The following is a 17,405-nucleotide window of genomic DNA, read 5'->3' on the forward strand; positions in this document are numbered from 1 at the left end:
ACCTTGTGATCATTGGTTCTACATGAAATTACTTCTACTCATTTCAATAAATAGTCAACAACAAACAATATGTATTGATACCCAAAAGAATGGGGAAAGGGTCCCATAAAGTCGATACCACATATATAAAAAATATCAACCACTATATTCCTTCTTGTAACGTTCTTTATCCGTTGACACCTATCACATGAAGAGCAAAAAATGTAAGCATCTCGAAACACAATTGGCCAATAGAAACTACATTTTAAAACTTTAGTAATTGTTTCTTAGAGCTGAAATGGCCTCTACAAGCTTGTTCATGACAGAATGAAAGAATATTTTGAAATTCACTTTCTAGGATACATCGTATAACAATTTGATCTGCACAATACTTGAACATATGGAAGTCATCTCAAAAGAAATTCTTTATTTTCACAAAAAAAAAATGGTTTTGTCTCGCTTTGTCCAATGTTCTGGAAGTTGACCTGTAACAAGATAGTGAACTATATCAGCATACTATAGAAATACTTCTACACTCATCAATTGTTCATCTGAAAATTATTCATTCCATGGTAATAGTTTTATAATTGTGTCAAAATTGAGACAAGAGAGATGGTATGCCACAACATTTTTTGTGTCTTTCTTAACTTTGAATTCAAAGTCAAATTTCTGCAAAAATAACACCCAACGAATTAGTCTAGATTTTATATCTTTCTTTGTGAGAATATATTTCAGAGCAGCATGATCTGTGAACACATTTTAAACCAATAAGATAAGATCGAAATTTCTCTAATGCAAACACTACTATTAGTATTTCTTTTTCAGTGGTTGAATAGTTTAATTGTGCATCATTAAATGTCATACTAGCATAGTAAATGACATGGGGAATTCGATCAGCTCTTTGTTCTAATATTGTTCCTACTGTATAATCAGATGCATATCACATGAGCTCAAATGGTAAGTTCCAGTTTGGGGGCAGAATGATGAGTGGTGATGTCAACAACTGCTTTAGTTTTTCAAATATCACAAGATATGAATCATCAAAGACAAAATTACATCCTTAGCAAGTAGATTACATAAAGATCTAGAAACTTTGCTAAAATCTTTAATGAAACGTCTATAAAAATCAATATGCCTAAGTAAAGATCTTATTTCTCTGACTATTTTAGGTGGAGGAAGATTGGAAATGAGATCCACATTGACTTTATCAACCTTAATACCTTTGCTCGAAATGATGTGACCGAAAAAAATATCTTATTTTACCATAAAATAACACTTCTCCTAATTTAAGACCAAATTCTTCTCTATACATCTCTGCAGAACTAGTGTTAGATGATGTCAATATTGATCGAATGAATCACCAAAGATAAAAAAGTCATTCATAAAGACTTCGAAGAATCGTTCAACCATATTAGAAAAAATGTTTAACATACATCGTTAAAATGTAGAAGGTGCATTACATAATCCAAATGACATCCTTCTATATGCAAAAGTGCCAAAAGGACAAGTGAAATTGACCTTTTGGTGCTATGGGAATATGATTATATCCTGAGTAGTCATCTAGAAAGCAATAAAATTCATGACCCACTAATCTATCAAGCATTTTATTGATAAAAATGATAAAACAAAATGGCATTTACGTGAGACAGAATTCAACTTTCTATAATCAATGCATACGCGTCACCCTGTAGTCACTCTAGTGGGTATCAATTCATTATCAGCACTGGTACCTACTGTGACTCCTGACTTTTTGGGGACAACTTGCACAGGACTGGCGCATGAACTATCAGAAATAAGGTAAATGATACATGCGTCTTACAGTTTAAGGACTTCAGTTCTAACAACTTCTTTCATGTTAGGGTTCAACCGACGTTGCATTTCCATGGTAGGTTTAGCATTTTCATCAAGATGAATGTCAATGTGAATGTAATGCATGAAGTCTCCTGAGTTTATAATTTTATGTCGGCTATGGTCCATCTAAATGCTCATTTGTGCTCTTTTAAAACTTCCAACAACTTATCTTTTTATTTGTTATTTAGGGATAATGAAATGATTACTAGCAGAGTACTTTCTTCTCCAAAGAATGCATATTCTAAAGTGTTGGGTAATGATTTAAGCTCAAGTTTTGGCGGTGATTCTGATGATGGACTGAGTTTCTTCTCTAATGGTGCTAGTGTTAACATATATGTTTCCATAATGTTGATTTTGATGATAACAAATAAGATTAAGAATGATTGATCTTTTAAGCTCAAATTATTTAATATTCTTTTTAAGTAAATCATTATTTTCACATTATAAATGTTTTATATTTAATGGAAAAATGATTTTATAAAACTAATTGTTTTTATTCTTTTTAAATAAATCATTACTTTCACATTATAAATGTTTCATATTTAATGGAAAAATGATTTTATGAAATTGGTTGTTTTTCAAAGTTTATGGTTTAATTGAAAGAATTTTGAAAACTTTGAAATAAACAAGTATTGCTTGAAATTTTGGTTTTGGACCTATTTGAAACTATTTAAATGTTTTTGGGTCATTCTGTTATTTCAAAAAGTTTGGGCGAAGTCATAATTTCAAAAAGTTGTGGGATTGACAAAGTATTATTCTAAAATTCTGAAATTGGACCTATTTGTAAAGTTTTATAATACTTTAGGTCATAGTACAGTTATACAAAGTTTTAGGGTCAAACTGTTATTTTACAAAATAGTTCACTGTAGCAGTTACTGTAGAAAACGGCGATCCGACATATTGATAACGGCTCGCCGACATCGAACAGAATTGAAGATTAGCCTCTGGACTTAAACGGCGATCCGACAATTTTAATAAACGGCTCGCCGACATCTAACAGAATTGAAGATTAGCCTCTGGACCTAAACGGCGATCCGACATCTAGATAACGGCGATCCGACAATTTGAAAAATCAGCCCAACGGTCATATTGACCAGTCAAACGGCGATCCGACATCTAATTAACGGCGATCCGACAGTGTGCAGAAAGTCAATAACAGCTAGTTTTTAGCTCCAACTATAAATAAGCTCAATCCAATTCAAACAAGAGGAATTCCAACGATCATCATTGAGCAAAATATTGAGAATAATTGAGCTTTAAATCCTTGTATTTATCTCATTCATTCACACATTGAGCTTTCACTTGTAATCAAACACATTGTGTGAGAGAAAATTCATTTGTAATATTTATCCTTGAGAGGTTGTAAGTGTTGGGATACACTTGGGTTAAGAGATTGGGGATAATCTCTTGTTGTAAAGGTCCATTGACACCTTGGAAGTCAATTGTAAGCGTTTGAAGCCTTGGGAGGCTAGCTTAGTGAAATCCTCAAGCCCGGTGTGCTTGGAGGCATGGACGTAGGCGGGGATAGCCGAACCACGTAAAAATCCTTGTGTTCGTTTTCTCTTCTCTTACTCATTTATTATTGTGCTTTTATTGAATTTATTGTTTTTGAATTTATTAAGGCATTAGATTAAATTGTTGTGTGGTTTACCTAGGATAATTTTTAAATTTCCAATTCACCCCCCCTCTTGGGTTGCACACTCATATTTCAGCTAGTTGTTTAACTCTTGACTTCCATTTATTAGTGTCTATGGATGGTACTGAATCAAGTAAGACGTTGATCTCATCGACTGATCTGTCAATATCAAAATTTAAATCAAAGTGAGTTAAACATGTTTGTAAATGGTCATCACTAAAGTTTGAAAGAAAAATATTATAAACTAATTCTTCTATTAAATCTACATTAACAATTCCATCATCTGCATTGTAAGGTTATTTGGCAATGTTGAAGATATTTAGCTCCATAGTCATTTGCCAAAAGACAACTGCATATTTCCAGTCCTGCATTGAATGTGAACATCGACAGTTGCCAAGAAATGTCGGCCTAGGATAATAGGGATATGCTTTCTTGAATTTTGGATTGGTTGAATGTCAATTACAATGAAATCAATAGGAAAATAAAACTTATCTACCTGGATAAGCACGTCCTCCACAATATCACGAGGTATTTTTATGAACCGATCTGCAAGCTGTAACACCACTAAAGTTGGGTGTAATTCTCTCAGTTCAAGTTTCACAAAAACAAAGTAAGGCAATAAATTTACACTAGCTCCTAAGCCCAACAAAGCATTCTCAATTGTGTGGTTACCTATACTACATGAGATAGTATGGAAGCCTATATCTTTGTATTTTATAGGAATTTTGTGTTCGAGTATAAAACTAACATTATCTGTTAAAAAAAAAAAGTCTTCTTTTGAACGTGAATGCTTCTCTTTTTAGTACAAAAGTCTTTAAGAAACTTGGCATAAAATGGCAATTGTTTTATAGTATCGAGCAAATGGATGTTAACACTTACCTATTTAAATATTTTAAAAATCTCACTTATGGATTTTTCCTTCTTTGCCTTAGTTAACCTCTGGGGAAATTGAGCTTTAGGGACGTATTCTCATGGGTTGATTTCTTCTTTCTCCTCTGAAGATGAGTCCTCAGCATTTATAGGTACAATTTGGGTTGTTTTTGTCCCTGGCATCTCCACTTTGTTGTTGACTTATTTTTCTTTTCGTAAGGTCGTGACGGCTTTGACCTCTCTATACTGCTGAGGTAAACTGGTACTTGTTTCATGCACTTCTTTAGGATTGGGCATTAGTTGACTTGGGAATTTGTCTTTCTCAACAGTCATTGCCAAGGTTTGAACTGAAGAGGCAAGTTATCCCACCATCTTTTCAAGGTTTGAAACTGATTGGGTTTGTGAGTTGAAGTCTGCTCTCATCTCATTTCGTAGTTTATCAATGATGTGGTTTTGTTTGCTCGATCGTGGAGTGAGTAAGATTCTTGAAATTCTAGAATGTATCCTCCCATGGTCTGGGTTGAGAGTAGTTCGGGTTCTGATTGTATGGTTTAAATAATGCCTGAGAGGCTTAAGGAACTTGAGGAATTGATTGTATTGGTCGAGCTGGAGCTACTGGTCCATTTTATTGGAACCCTTGAGACCATGAAAAATTAAGATGGTCTATCCATTTAGGATTATATGTGTTGGAGTAAGGGTTGTAGTTTGATGGCTTTCTCATTACACTAATGGCATTGGCATGATCTGGGTATGAGCCATGGTCATATGACTCTTTAATTTCCAAACTTGACTCACCAATGTGAATCTCATTCACTTCTTTAATTCTTTTAATATTCCCGAGTGATCGACTCCGTTGTTGGAAATTATCCGCTCATCGCTGGAAGAAATCTCAAATCTCTTATGTACTTTTTGACATTAGCTCTCCTCTATTTGTTGCCATTAGCTATTTTGGCACATGCGGTAATAATCCCTCCAAAAAGTATTGGCATTGGTATCATTTCTCGTACCCATGATGTGGACACTTCAAGAATAGCCCATTAAATTGCCCATATGCTTCGAAAAAAATGTTTGTCTTCTCTCTGGGTAAACTCTGAAATTTTCCTGTGAATATCATTAGTTTTATGCACTGGGAAGTATTTATTCAAAAATTTTGTTACCATTTATTCCTATTATGTAATGCTATTAGCAGGCAATGTATTGAACGAGCTCTATCCTTTAAAAAAAATGGGAATACTCTAAGTTTAACATCATCTAAAAAATTCTCATATTTAAAAGTTTCACAAACAGCATAAAAATCATTTAGATAATTATAGGGGTCTTCATTTTTTAGGCCATAGAATGTTAGGAGACAAGTTAGCACACTGGTTGTAACTCAAAACTCCTAACAGATACATTTGGGTATCTTATGTATGATATGCTCAAGTTAGTTAAGGCACTGAAGTAGTCCTTAAATGGTCTCTCATGTGGTGCTGGTTGTTGTTGTTGCAAATCCATTTCAATTTTAACTCTAATTGCAACGTGTTTGTCTGTGCGAAGTATTTTTTTTTCAGTTTAAAGTCTATAGGTTCAAGATTAGGTAATTATTACTTTCGACCACGCATGTAAAGAGCACAAAAAATATGAGAACAAAACTAATAAAAATAAAGAAGAATGAGAGATTACGTACTAACCTTATCACGCTGTTACAATCTCACGATGAAAATACACTCAAGGGTAAAAAAAAATACGTGAAATAAATTAACTAACATAAAAATAAATTAATAGGTGGTTGAACCGGCCAAATTAACAAGATAAATGAAAAATTACAAAGAAAAATAATATGAAAATTAAATTATAGAAATTTAAAGAAATACTTACCTCAAAATACATGTTTACTTTCTTCTTCTTCTTCTTTTTCAATAAGAAAAAAAATTACAAGAAAACAATTAAAAATAATAAATTATTTACAAAAATTAATTCTACTAATTAAAATAACTTACCCCCCAGCAACGGCGCCAAAAACTTGTTGTGTAAATTTTATTGAACTCACAAGTGCACGAGTCTATTGCAGAATAAATCAACGATGATAAGTGTCGATCCCACAAGGAGGTGGTTGAAATTTTTATGTAAGTGATTTAAATTATCTTAGAATTTAAATTAGAATGGCGAGAATAAATTAAAGTGAAAATTATTAAAATGAAGCGCTTTGGTCTCTAAATCTACACTCAACATGCACCATGGGCTTAATATTACTTATTAGTTTCAATTAAATCATGAGGGGAATTTCCACTCCTCGCGAACCTCACTCAAATAAATATGGTGGTAAGTGCTTATCGTGCCAAATAGTAATAACCTTGCACTAGGGAGACAATTATACCAGTGCAATATATAGACAAGATTATTACTATCTGTCAACAAAAAGTCAAAACATCCACATAAATCAGAGGGAAAGAGAAAGTAAATTTACCAAATTTAGCCCATGAAACATGTTGAGACTTCATCTTCAACCCAAACTTGAAAGAAAATTAGTTATTCATAATTGAACCAGGGGTAAAATAGAAATTTATTAAAATACGTGAAAAATACAAGATAAGGAATGAATTATAGAAAATACAGCTCAAAAATGAATTCAGTGTTGCCAAATTAGGGGGAGCCCCCTATTTATAAATACAATGTGTAAATCATGACTATCAGATTAAAATAATTTAGAAGCTCAGGATTGCGATACGTGGCAAGTTCTGATTAGATAGAACACATCGTCAAAGCTATCATTCCATATATATGCATGTACCGTATGCATGTTTTTCGGTCCACTAACATACTGCCGCGTCATCAGTCAACGCCACATTAGCATTTTAGTCCAATAGGAGCATGACACATCATCGGTCAATGTCACATCATCCGTCAACGCCACATAAGCAGTCAATGCCACATCATTCGTCCAATCGAATTATGTCACATCATCGGTCAATGCAACATCATCGTACCATATATGTGAACAGTGTCGTGAACAATACCATAAACAGTACCGTACATGTGAACAATGTCGTTTATCCTTTTATGTTTCTCCTAAGGTTTTCGACTATCCTAAGTCCAAAATAGCTGTCTGTTTTGCTATCTGATCTCTCGTTTATTGTGAAATGACCATGATGCTCCTAAAATACATAAAATACTTCATTATAATAAAACACACATAATTAAATCATAAGGGACTTAAATACATAAAAGTAATAATGTTAGTGAGACTTGGAGTTTAAAATGACGATTTTCTCCTTTTTAAATATACAATTTCTAGCACTTAACACTTCGCTACTGGATCAATAACCAAGATAACTAGTTATTTGGGTTGAAATCTTAAATATATTATTTAGTGGGAGGCTTCATCTAATATGCTTGTATGTAAGGGGCCTTGTGCTATTTTACACGGTGAGCCCCTATAACAAAAACAAGTAATGCCACTTTTGGTTTATTATTTTTTAATTTAAATAAAATTTGATTTAATAAAATTAAAAAATATATAAATATGGGGCCTAGGGTTTCCATCAAAGAGAGATATAAAAAGGCTTATTTTCTCTAAAACAAAATAAAGAGCCACAATATACAGACCAAAGAAAAAGAGTTTTTGTCTCTAATTTTGAAATGAATATTTTCTCTTACTTGTTGCTTTTAGTGGTGATAAAGGCGTCGACACGTCAAGTACAGATGAAACTTGAGTCATAACCTGGAAGATCATTGGTGACGGATCGTGATCCAACAAGCGTGGTGGTGACGGATCGTGATCTAACAAGAGTAGTGGTGACGGATCGTGATCTAGTAGCCTAGATTAATTTCGATTGTTCATCTTCTCGGATTATTAAGATATGACTTTCTAGATTACGAATTCTTATATATTGTATGAGATCGATCCTAAAAGTTTTTATGAGAAAAACTAATTTTTAACCAACATCAATGACTTTTTCCGGGCCGGGAAGAGCACTTCCTACTGCATACTGCAGAGGAGAGGAATTTGGATGGGTTTTATGCACGTCAATGGGATACAATTAATTTAGAGGAGAAATTTGATAGAGAAATATGCCTCTGATCCCTATACTGATCATTGTTTGTAATTAATTTATGTTAACTATCCAGCGGTACCCCTGTTTCTTCAAACTCCCTAGCCTTTACATAAAATCTACAGAGCAACACACTCGCACATAAAGATGGATGCTTATCTGTATGCTTTTCGATTCATTAGCTCATTCAATCCTTACTACACACAATATTTTGTTATGATGTAAATAAAAATGATGAAGACATATTTACTGCTCTTAGTATTTTTCTTAGCAGTAAATTGCTCCTAAATTCTAATAAATACATTTTCACATCCTTGCACTGCAGGGTATCTCTAATGGGCATGAGTGTAATACCTCAATTCTCCTAAGGGTATTTAAGTCTTTTTAGTTTTTAGTAATCTTTTTTACCCTAGTATAAATAGAATAATATGTCTTTCCCATTAAGAGAGAGAGAGGGAGCGAGAGATCGATTGAAAAAAGAAAATGACAAAAAGAGAGAGAGATGGAGAGAAAAGAGAGAAAAGAAAAGAAGAAAGTCTTCTTCTTCTTAGTTCTGTCGTAGGCAACACATGGGATCAAGTTGTATTGTTTGAATTAGATATTGTTGGGAGAAGTTTTGGAGGTAAATTTTAATTCTTCATTTTCTTTATTTGCAATAGAAGTAGAAACCTAAGATTTTACAGAAAATATGTTGTTAGCGTATTATTACGAAAATCATAGTAATTTGTACAAATTGATTTTGATTCTGATTTTTTGATAGGTTAAACTAGACATCGTCTAGAATGTTTTGAAACTTGTTTCAAGTTAATCTAATAAGATTTCAATTAATTACAATTTTTCAAAATCAAGTCTGAAAACTTGGAAATTTCTAATTTCAGTGAAGAACATAAATTACGAAATTATTTTTACCATAGCTAGACTTCTTTAAAATTTATGAAATTTGGATAAATAATTTTTATATATGTCTAGTGTGATTCTATAAATTTTCATGATTGTATGATAAACTAATAAATTATTTTGTATTTTTAAAGCAAGTATGTTCACAATGGAAAACTGTTTGACAGCATTGATGATGTTCGAAACGTAAATTATTTTCAATAGTTTTTGAAGGAATTAAATTATGAAATTTTTATCAATGAATTTTTAATATGCATGTTAGCATATGGTCTGTAAAATTTGAGATTTTTATAATATGGGGATAATTTATTAAAAACTAGAGAATATGAATTATTCTGTTTTGAGGGCCGAATATTAAGGACATTAGAGTTTATGATTAAGACTTGATTATATCTTATGAGAATTTTATTGATGATTTTAGGTCGATGATATTAGTACGCATTTGTTACATGATGATGCCAAGAGGTAAGTAAACTAGAATTTTAAATTAATCACAATAAACAATATATATATGTTTGACTTGTGTGAAAAACCTATCTTTAATATATATGTACGAATATAGATTTATATGTGCCTCTACCCATGTGTTTGTGTGATGTGTGTTATGTGTTGAGTGTGATTATGTACATGGGCATAAGTATGTGTGAAATTTCATTGGCATAAGCACAAAAATACATTAAGTTTTCTATGAATGAGAAAGTGGATTTTAATAAATGGAATTTATACTTTATGAGATTTTGCATTGGGGTCACCTCTTAAAGTTGTGTGGGGGCCACCTCTCGAGGGCTAACGTGCCGCGAAGTGCCACGCATGGTGTAAAGTATCATGCACAGCGCAAAGTGCCACATTGCAAGATATGTATTTTGTTGAAAGAAAATGTGAAAGTTTGAAAGCGACATAAAGAGATTTTGATGAATTTGTTTTACAGTATTTCCAAAAGATCATGACATATCATCCATTGCATTATGTATAAGTATGTATGTATTTTGGTATAAAAAAAAACTAGTTTGCTTACTGAGTTTTGTACTCATTATAGTTTATTGTGATTTTATTTTCAGAAGTCAAGATTGATTCATGATGAGTGAGAAGATGGATTTGAATTGAGAATGATAGATGGTTTGGCTAAGTTCTTAAATTATTCCTCTGGCTTTTATATTTTAGGCTTGAATTATTATTAGTTGTAAAGAGTTATTTAAATTCATATGTGAGTTGCGGTCAGATTTATCCTCAGAATTCGAACTGGGGTGTTACATGTTCATTCCATGTTACAATAGGTAAACCACCGTTCCTCTCATCTAAAACCTTCAACTACTGGTTCGATGACAATAGTACTTAAGATCACAGAAAATTAAAAAGGCTATAAATCATTCATTATCATGCTAACAAATTCATCTGGCTTTTATCACAACTTGCAACTAGAGATAAACTCAAGCATTGATAAGACTAGCCGATCTCAGGGTGCACTCAATTTGCTAACATTGTGTGTGCTGCATATGTATATGCATGTATTTGTGTGTGTGTGTGTGTGTGTGTGTGAGAGAGAGAGAGAGAGAGAGCACAAGAAAGACATATGATACTTTGTATGTCTGTTCCTATTACTCTCCTGGAAAATGAAGTACCCCTGTATCTAACATGAAAAGCAGTACCATAAGTTTGATCAAAACGACATTCAGAATTTTAAAGTGAACAAAGGAAGACACATTGGTGCCAGACACAATCAGATCTGCTCCCACCAAACTGGCTCTCCTCCAACTCTGATGCATGGTCATGCTAGCAGTAGCTAGAAAGTAGCACTCTGATAATCTTCATCCGATTATCTCTCTACTGAAACCTTCTTAAAGTCTGGAAAATAATTATTACATTTTTGGACCATAGAAATTAAACTCCTATGTCTTCAGGCCGCCTTATCAGCAGCCTTCTTTGGTGCTGTAGAAACAGCAGTGATCTTGTTGAGTTTCTCAGCCATTATCGTCGCAGTTCCAATCTAAGAAGCAGTGAAAGATGAAACTGTTAATAGTGAAATTGATCAGCTAAATCTGCAACAAGTAAAACAAACGAGAACTCTACAAAATGCAAGCAATCTAACCTCAGCTTTCTTAACAAAGTGACCTTCACTGTTCTCCTTTATTTGTACTATAAATATCTCTTTCTTTGTAGCATTTCCTGACTCTGCAGCATTTTCGGGTACAGCCATAGGCAGAGAAACATGCCTCTAATCCCTGTGCTGATCATTTGTTTGTAATTTTTGTAACCAGCTACTTAGAGGTGGCAAAAATACCCGCCCGGTCCAGACCCGGACTGTACCCGGGTGTTGCGGGCCGGGTAATACCCGGCCCGGGTATGAAGCCGGGTCGGTCTTGGACATCACTTGATAAACCCGGAACCCGGATTTTATTAAAAAAAATTATAAAATATATATTATTTTAAATATTTTATATTTATTTGACTTATTTATTATACATATATAAAGTTTTAAACACTTAAAGTTTATATTTTCATGTCAAATTTTATTGAAATAAATTTAAAACTTATAAAATTATCAAAAAATAAAAAATATATACACATAAAATATTAAAAAATATAAAATCCGGGTACCCGGATTAAAACCCGGCCCGGACCCGGACCCGGACCGGTTGCATCCGGGCAGGGTCCGGTCATGGCAATACCCGGACCCGGCCCGGGGTTTTGCCATCTCTACAGCTACTTAAATATAGTGTACATTCTTCTTTTCTCGTGCCATTGCACTCACTTTATGCATTTCATTTCGGATAAGACTTGATAGGGAGATCCATTCATTAAATTGATGAGTGAATATCAAAATAAGTGATACTTAATTGAAATTATTCATCTTGGAAAATTCAAGCTTCTCTTGACATGGAATGATAAATATTAAACAGCATAGTGATAACTATTGGCAAACAGATAAGAAATCTTCTCTCAACTTGCAGTCTGTCACAAACTTCTTGAACATGTCTGCATAGGCAGAGCTAATATTGATATCACTGAAAAAGCTTTTGCAAAACAAACAGCCTTTTTCATTTTCCTTCTAGCATACTAACAAAACATATGTTTTATTGATGCCATCACTTGCAGCTAAAGATGCAATTTGAACATTTATATTTGCAAAATCAACTGACCTAAAGTGGAGGTGATTTATGTGCTGAGACAGAGAGGAAGAGGGGAAAAATGAATTTGTATTTCTCTCAACCCAGCAGCAATTTGAAACGTTACAACATTTAACATGGACAGAAGCACTTTGCTAAAACATTTTGATCTCAGGTGCACTAGAAATGGAAAAACAAAAAAAAAAGGAAAAAAGGACATATACAGGAAGATGCCCAGGTATCACTAGATCTGCCCTTACAAAACAAGTCTTTACTCCAACCTTATTACATGGTCATGTTAGCAGCAGCTCCAACATCAACTGGAAAAACAACTACTACCTCTAATCTCAAAAATATTTTCATTGACAAATGTAAGACTAAGGAAAAAACATATGCAACAGCAAACTATGGAAATTAAGCTCTTATCTAACTGCCCTTCAGGCCTTCATATCAGTATCAGAAGTCTCCTTTGGAGCAGTGGTGGCAACAACGGCTTTCTCAAGTTTTTCAGCCTTTCCCAGCACAATTTGAATCTGAGAGACAGTGTAAAAGTTAGATAAGAAGACACTGTTTCTGGTAAAAGGTAACTAAAATTGTGAGTAGTAAAACGACAAAGGCCAGCTGCCAATGCAAACAATCCAACCTTAGCTTTCTGAAAGAAGCGGCCTTCATCGTCCTTCTTGGAGTTCACAGTAGAAATCTTTACCTCTGTTGCATTTTTCAAAAGATATGTAATTCTAATTAATTCGCTAACAATAAAAGATGTTAACATAAAATGGCTTTAACCTCTTACCTTTATTACTTGCCAGTCCATCACGTTTCAGAGCCTCAGCAATAGTGACAACAGTAGGAATAGCTGCATTAAGCAATTGTAGAAGTCAGCACATATTGTTATACAATATGTTCCAAGGTGAAGGATATAATAGCAATGAACTGTCTTTTGGGTGTGCTCTAATAGCATGAGTCTGCATTTCAAGTTTAAGGAGGATACATTTATTATCTTGTACAGAAGTTGCTGACAGATAAGGCTTCTTGTGCTAACCTCACTGATCTTAATTTTTCATTCGAAAATCAGTCATAATCTCCAAAATGAACAATGCAATCAATCGAACTAGTTTATTTCTAGTTATTACTTACACTCTAGTGAAATCAAATCATCATTGCATGGTGTAGGTCATAATCACCAAAATCATACTAGTATTTGAAAGAACAATTTCTTTTTCTGCCCACAAGCTATGGTTTGAAAATATAATTCAAAAAACCAATGAGATAAATTATCCACTAGATACAATTTGAAGTAGGAATTGAAAATCATGTGCACCAAAAGAAGAAGAATAACAGAAAAGGAAATAAGCAAAACTGAGCAAATGGATATAAGAAGTTGTACCCATTCCCAAGGCAGTGAGCTCAATGTCATTGTACTGCTTTATGTACCTCTGCAATGGCATTAAAAAGATTACGAAAAATCTCAGAAAGAAAATGCAACATCAGATGAATAACGAGCCATAGTATTATGAAATTTAAAGAATATGGATTAATGGGTTCACAAAAGATTCATGTAATCAATCAATGCCTCTAATATCCACCATTTTCATTTAGCTGAATCAGAAGCTATGCTAAATCAGGTTTTAAAATCCGACTCCAAACCATTAACGCACCAGATTATCTTTGCTAGTTCCGAATAAAACTCTTAACCATGAAATAAAATGCAGAGTTAAGAAACTGTTGATACCAAATACGATTTATCACGAGGATTTTGAACCATTGAGTAAGGCCATATATTTGAAGTAGAGTATCACAGCAAATTAAACAGTAATTAAGGAAAAGATTATGCACTAAACTTCCCTCTTATGAACCCAACCAATTCAAGATTTTAAGCCATTAATGAACAAGAACTTTTAATTGAACAGATTCGAAGTCCAATATCACTTGAATCAGCAACATACAAAGAAAAATATTCAAAAGAAACCATAAAGCAAGATTCAGTGAGAATAAATTCTAAGATCCAGCAAAGAAACAATGAAGGAAGTATAAGACCAATAAGGCTCCATAGAATCCAAGAAATCAAATTTATGATATAAGTTAAAAGGAAAAAAAAAATCAAAATTGAACCAACAAATCTAGAGGGAGACAAAAATAACAGATCCAATAAGAAACCCCAATTCGTTTCCCTTCAATTATCTGGGCAACCAAACAGACCATTATCATTCTGCGAAGCAAAATTGATAAGCAACAAAAAAGAATCAAACCCATTACAGAACACATGCAAGAAACCAACAAAACAAAGAAACTAATCCCTAATATTCAACAAGATAACCAAATAACTAGGAAAAGTAAAAAGTTTTACCTTAGCAAGATTGAGGTAGAAAACAAAGGGTTTCTTTGTGTGAGACACAAGAATTCGGTTGCTGTCCTTCTTCTTCTTCGTCTTCTTAATCACAGACGAAGACTCGGCACCAGCACCACCAGTAGTGGTAGCATTCTTGCCATCGCCGGAATCAACAACCGCGGCTGCAACAGTTGCCACTTTCTTGTTTTTGCTGCCGCTGTTTTTGTTTTCTTTCTTGGATTCCTCTGCCTTGATGAACTCAGAACTCTTTGCAACAGTCACGCTTGACTCCATTGTTGCACGAATCAGAATTCTCTCTCTCTCTCTCTCTCTAGAATTGATGCCTGGTCTCTCTTTCTCCCTCTAAAGAATGTGTGCAAATGGCGGGAAAATTTTGTTGAGATCTTGCGTGCGAGTGTGGGCTGTGACTGGAGTCGCGGTTTTATATGGAAGTGCTGATTCCGTAACGGATTGACACGTGGTGGGTTTTTGTTGGATGCGAAATCCTGTTAGTTATTTTTGGCGGAACCCAGTGGCTTGTTAGCGAAACTGTAAATAGCTTTTTTTTTAATTACGACTTTGCCATCGCTTTACACAAATTTTGGCTTGGGTAGCACCTTTGGCACCCTTCAAAATTTCCCGTAAAACTATTTTTTAATTATAATTACTTAAATAGTCCAATATAAACTAATTTTTTATTTTGAATAAAAATTCAATTAAACACTTATATAAATTTTTCTACCCCCACCTCATTTCATAATTTATATTTATACTTATATTTTAAATTTTAATTTAAACATTAGAAAATTTTAAGATTTTTGAGTTATAAAAATAGAAATTATATAATAAAAAATTTAATATAAATTTAATATTTTAAGAACTATATGCAATTTAAATGAAATTTTTTTGGCAAAATTTTATGAGAATATTGTTAATTTTAATATATGATTTATATTTTATTAATTTTACTGAGGGTGTTTTAGAAAATGAATTCAAAAAGGGTGATATAAAGATTTTAGAGGGGTGTTGCAAGCTCTACTCATTTGGATTTCATTGAGCCATATTGTTAAAGAAGCCCAAAGGTTTTTTGGGCTTAAAGATGTGGATCAAGAATTTTCTTTAATTGGGAAATAATTATTGTTGTTGTTTGTAGGAAGCATGGGTAGAAATGATTTATTAGGTGAACAAGAATAAATCTTGATCCAGTATTAAATTCACCATCATCTAGTATAAGGAATTTTCCACATTTTTTTTCTTGACCAAACGGAGAAAAAAATAATAATTTTATTGTATTATTTTTTCATAGTTCGCTCTGGTCGCTATAGATTCTCTTTTACAAAGCGGGGCCCATTTCGTCACCAAAAAAGGGCATACACCGACCGTTGATTCTTCTCAAAAATTTTAATGCACGGATGAGTTAGCATTCCACTTCCACCCAATCCAATGATTGGTGGGAGATAAAGACAAAGGTACACGTGTGAGGTTGATGTGCTTGCTTGCTACCATATTAACAGTGTTAATCACGCTTCGTTTAAATTATTAATTTGTGGGTCTAATGAAGCAAAGAAGAAAGAGATAATGATTATGATGGTGGTGACCAATCATGTCCGTTGCCCGTTGGCAGGTACCAATTTGGATAAGGGACCCATTGGATGATCAAATCACTAAAATCATGCGCTTGAAATTGAAGATTAAAAGGCTGTGATTCGGGTGGCTATAGAGAGAGATGCAGGTTCAATATATCATTCTCATATCTCAAGTGTGCCTGGTGGTACTTTTTTTTTTATACGAATATATTGCTAAATCATGTCGTTTAGTAAAATTAATTTTTAATGTATTATAAAATCTTATGATTTAATAATATTAAAAATTAATTTTGTTAAGTTGTATGGCTTAAAAACTTATTTGCATGAATAAAAATATATATACGAAAGTGACCGTATTAGAAAATGACTCTCTCTATATATATAATATTTATGAATATTGAAATTCATTTTAATTTATGCCCTAAATGGTACCTTTCCTTTTACTCCACTCACGACTCTCCACCTTACAACTCTTAGCTCATATTCATTTTTATATAACCTAATTGTACATTACAGAATAATAAACCTACGGACTTACTTTGTCTTTGTCAATCTTTATCTATTAATTAATCTCTATCTGAATTTGCCCTTAAATTAGTTTACAAGAAACTTCTACTTATTCACCATAGTAATGAAGATGCTTTAAATTGGTGGCTATTTTATGACAATTTGCAGTGGTTTCAGTATACATGAGGAGTATTCAAATCATGTTAATTGATCATTTAGCAATTGGTGAGAACGAAATAATATCATTGTGACAAAGAGATTGGTTAGCAATGGAAACTTTATAGAAAAAATGAACACATACAAGAGTTTTGATAGAAGTCGATAAAATAAGAAAAGAGAGATTGTTCCTCGCAATGGGAATCTCCACCAATTTGGTCACTTTGATCATGGATTAGTTGCATTGAATAATGGATAAAAATTGCAACAACTAAACCATGCAAATGAAAACAAGGAGATGTAGTTGTTATAACAAGAACTAGTTCAAATGGGACAAGACAACTTTTGGTTGTCAAATTCTAGCTAGCTAGAACTCAACTCACCAAACTTTATTTAGGTGAGGGCACATGATGTCAATTAAGAAAATAGGCTTGGGTATAATTGGGTAATTAAAATATA

General features: G+C 33.2%; 1 protein-coding gene across 1 annotated transcript; it reads right to left on the reverse strand.

Moving 5' to 3' along the window:
* Positions 1 to 12,397: 12,397 nt before the first annotated feature.
* Positions 12,398 to 15,226, reverse strand: LOC112495621 (uncharacterized protein At2g34160-like). Its single transcript, XM_025092265.2, has 5 exons — positions 14,716 to 15,226; positions 13,756 to 13,804; positions 13,162 to 13,224; positions 13,012 to 13,076; positions 12,398 to 12,901 (listed from the first exon to the last, which is right to left on the reverse strand). The coding sequence occupies exons 1-5, from the start codon at positions 14,989 to 14,991 to the stop codon at positions 12,806 to 12,808; spliced, it is 549 nt and encodes a 182-aa protein (XP_024948033.2). The 5' UTR covers positions 14,992 to 15,226; the 3' UTR covers positions 12,398 to 12,805.
* Positions 15,227 to 17,405: the final 2,179 nt, after the last annotated feature.

Source organism: Citrus sinensis, chromosome 1 (genome assembly GCF_022201045.2).
Source record: "Citrus sinensis cultivar Valencia sweet orange chromosome 1, DVS_A1.0, whole genome shotgun sequence".
Lineage (NCBI taxonomy): Eukaryota > Viridiplantae > Streptophyta > Magnoliopsida > Sapindales > Rutaceae > Citrus > Citrus sinensis.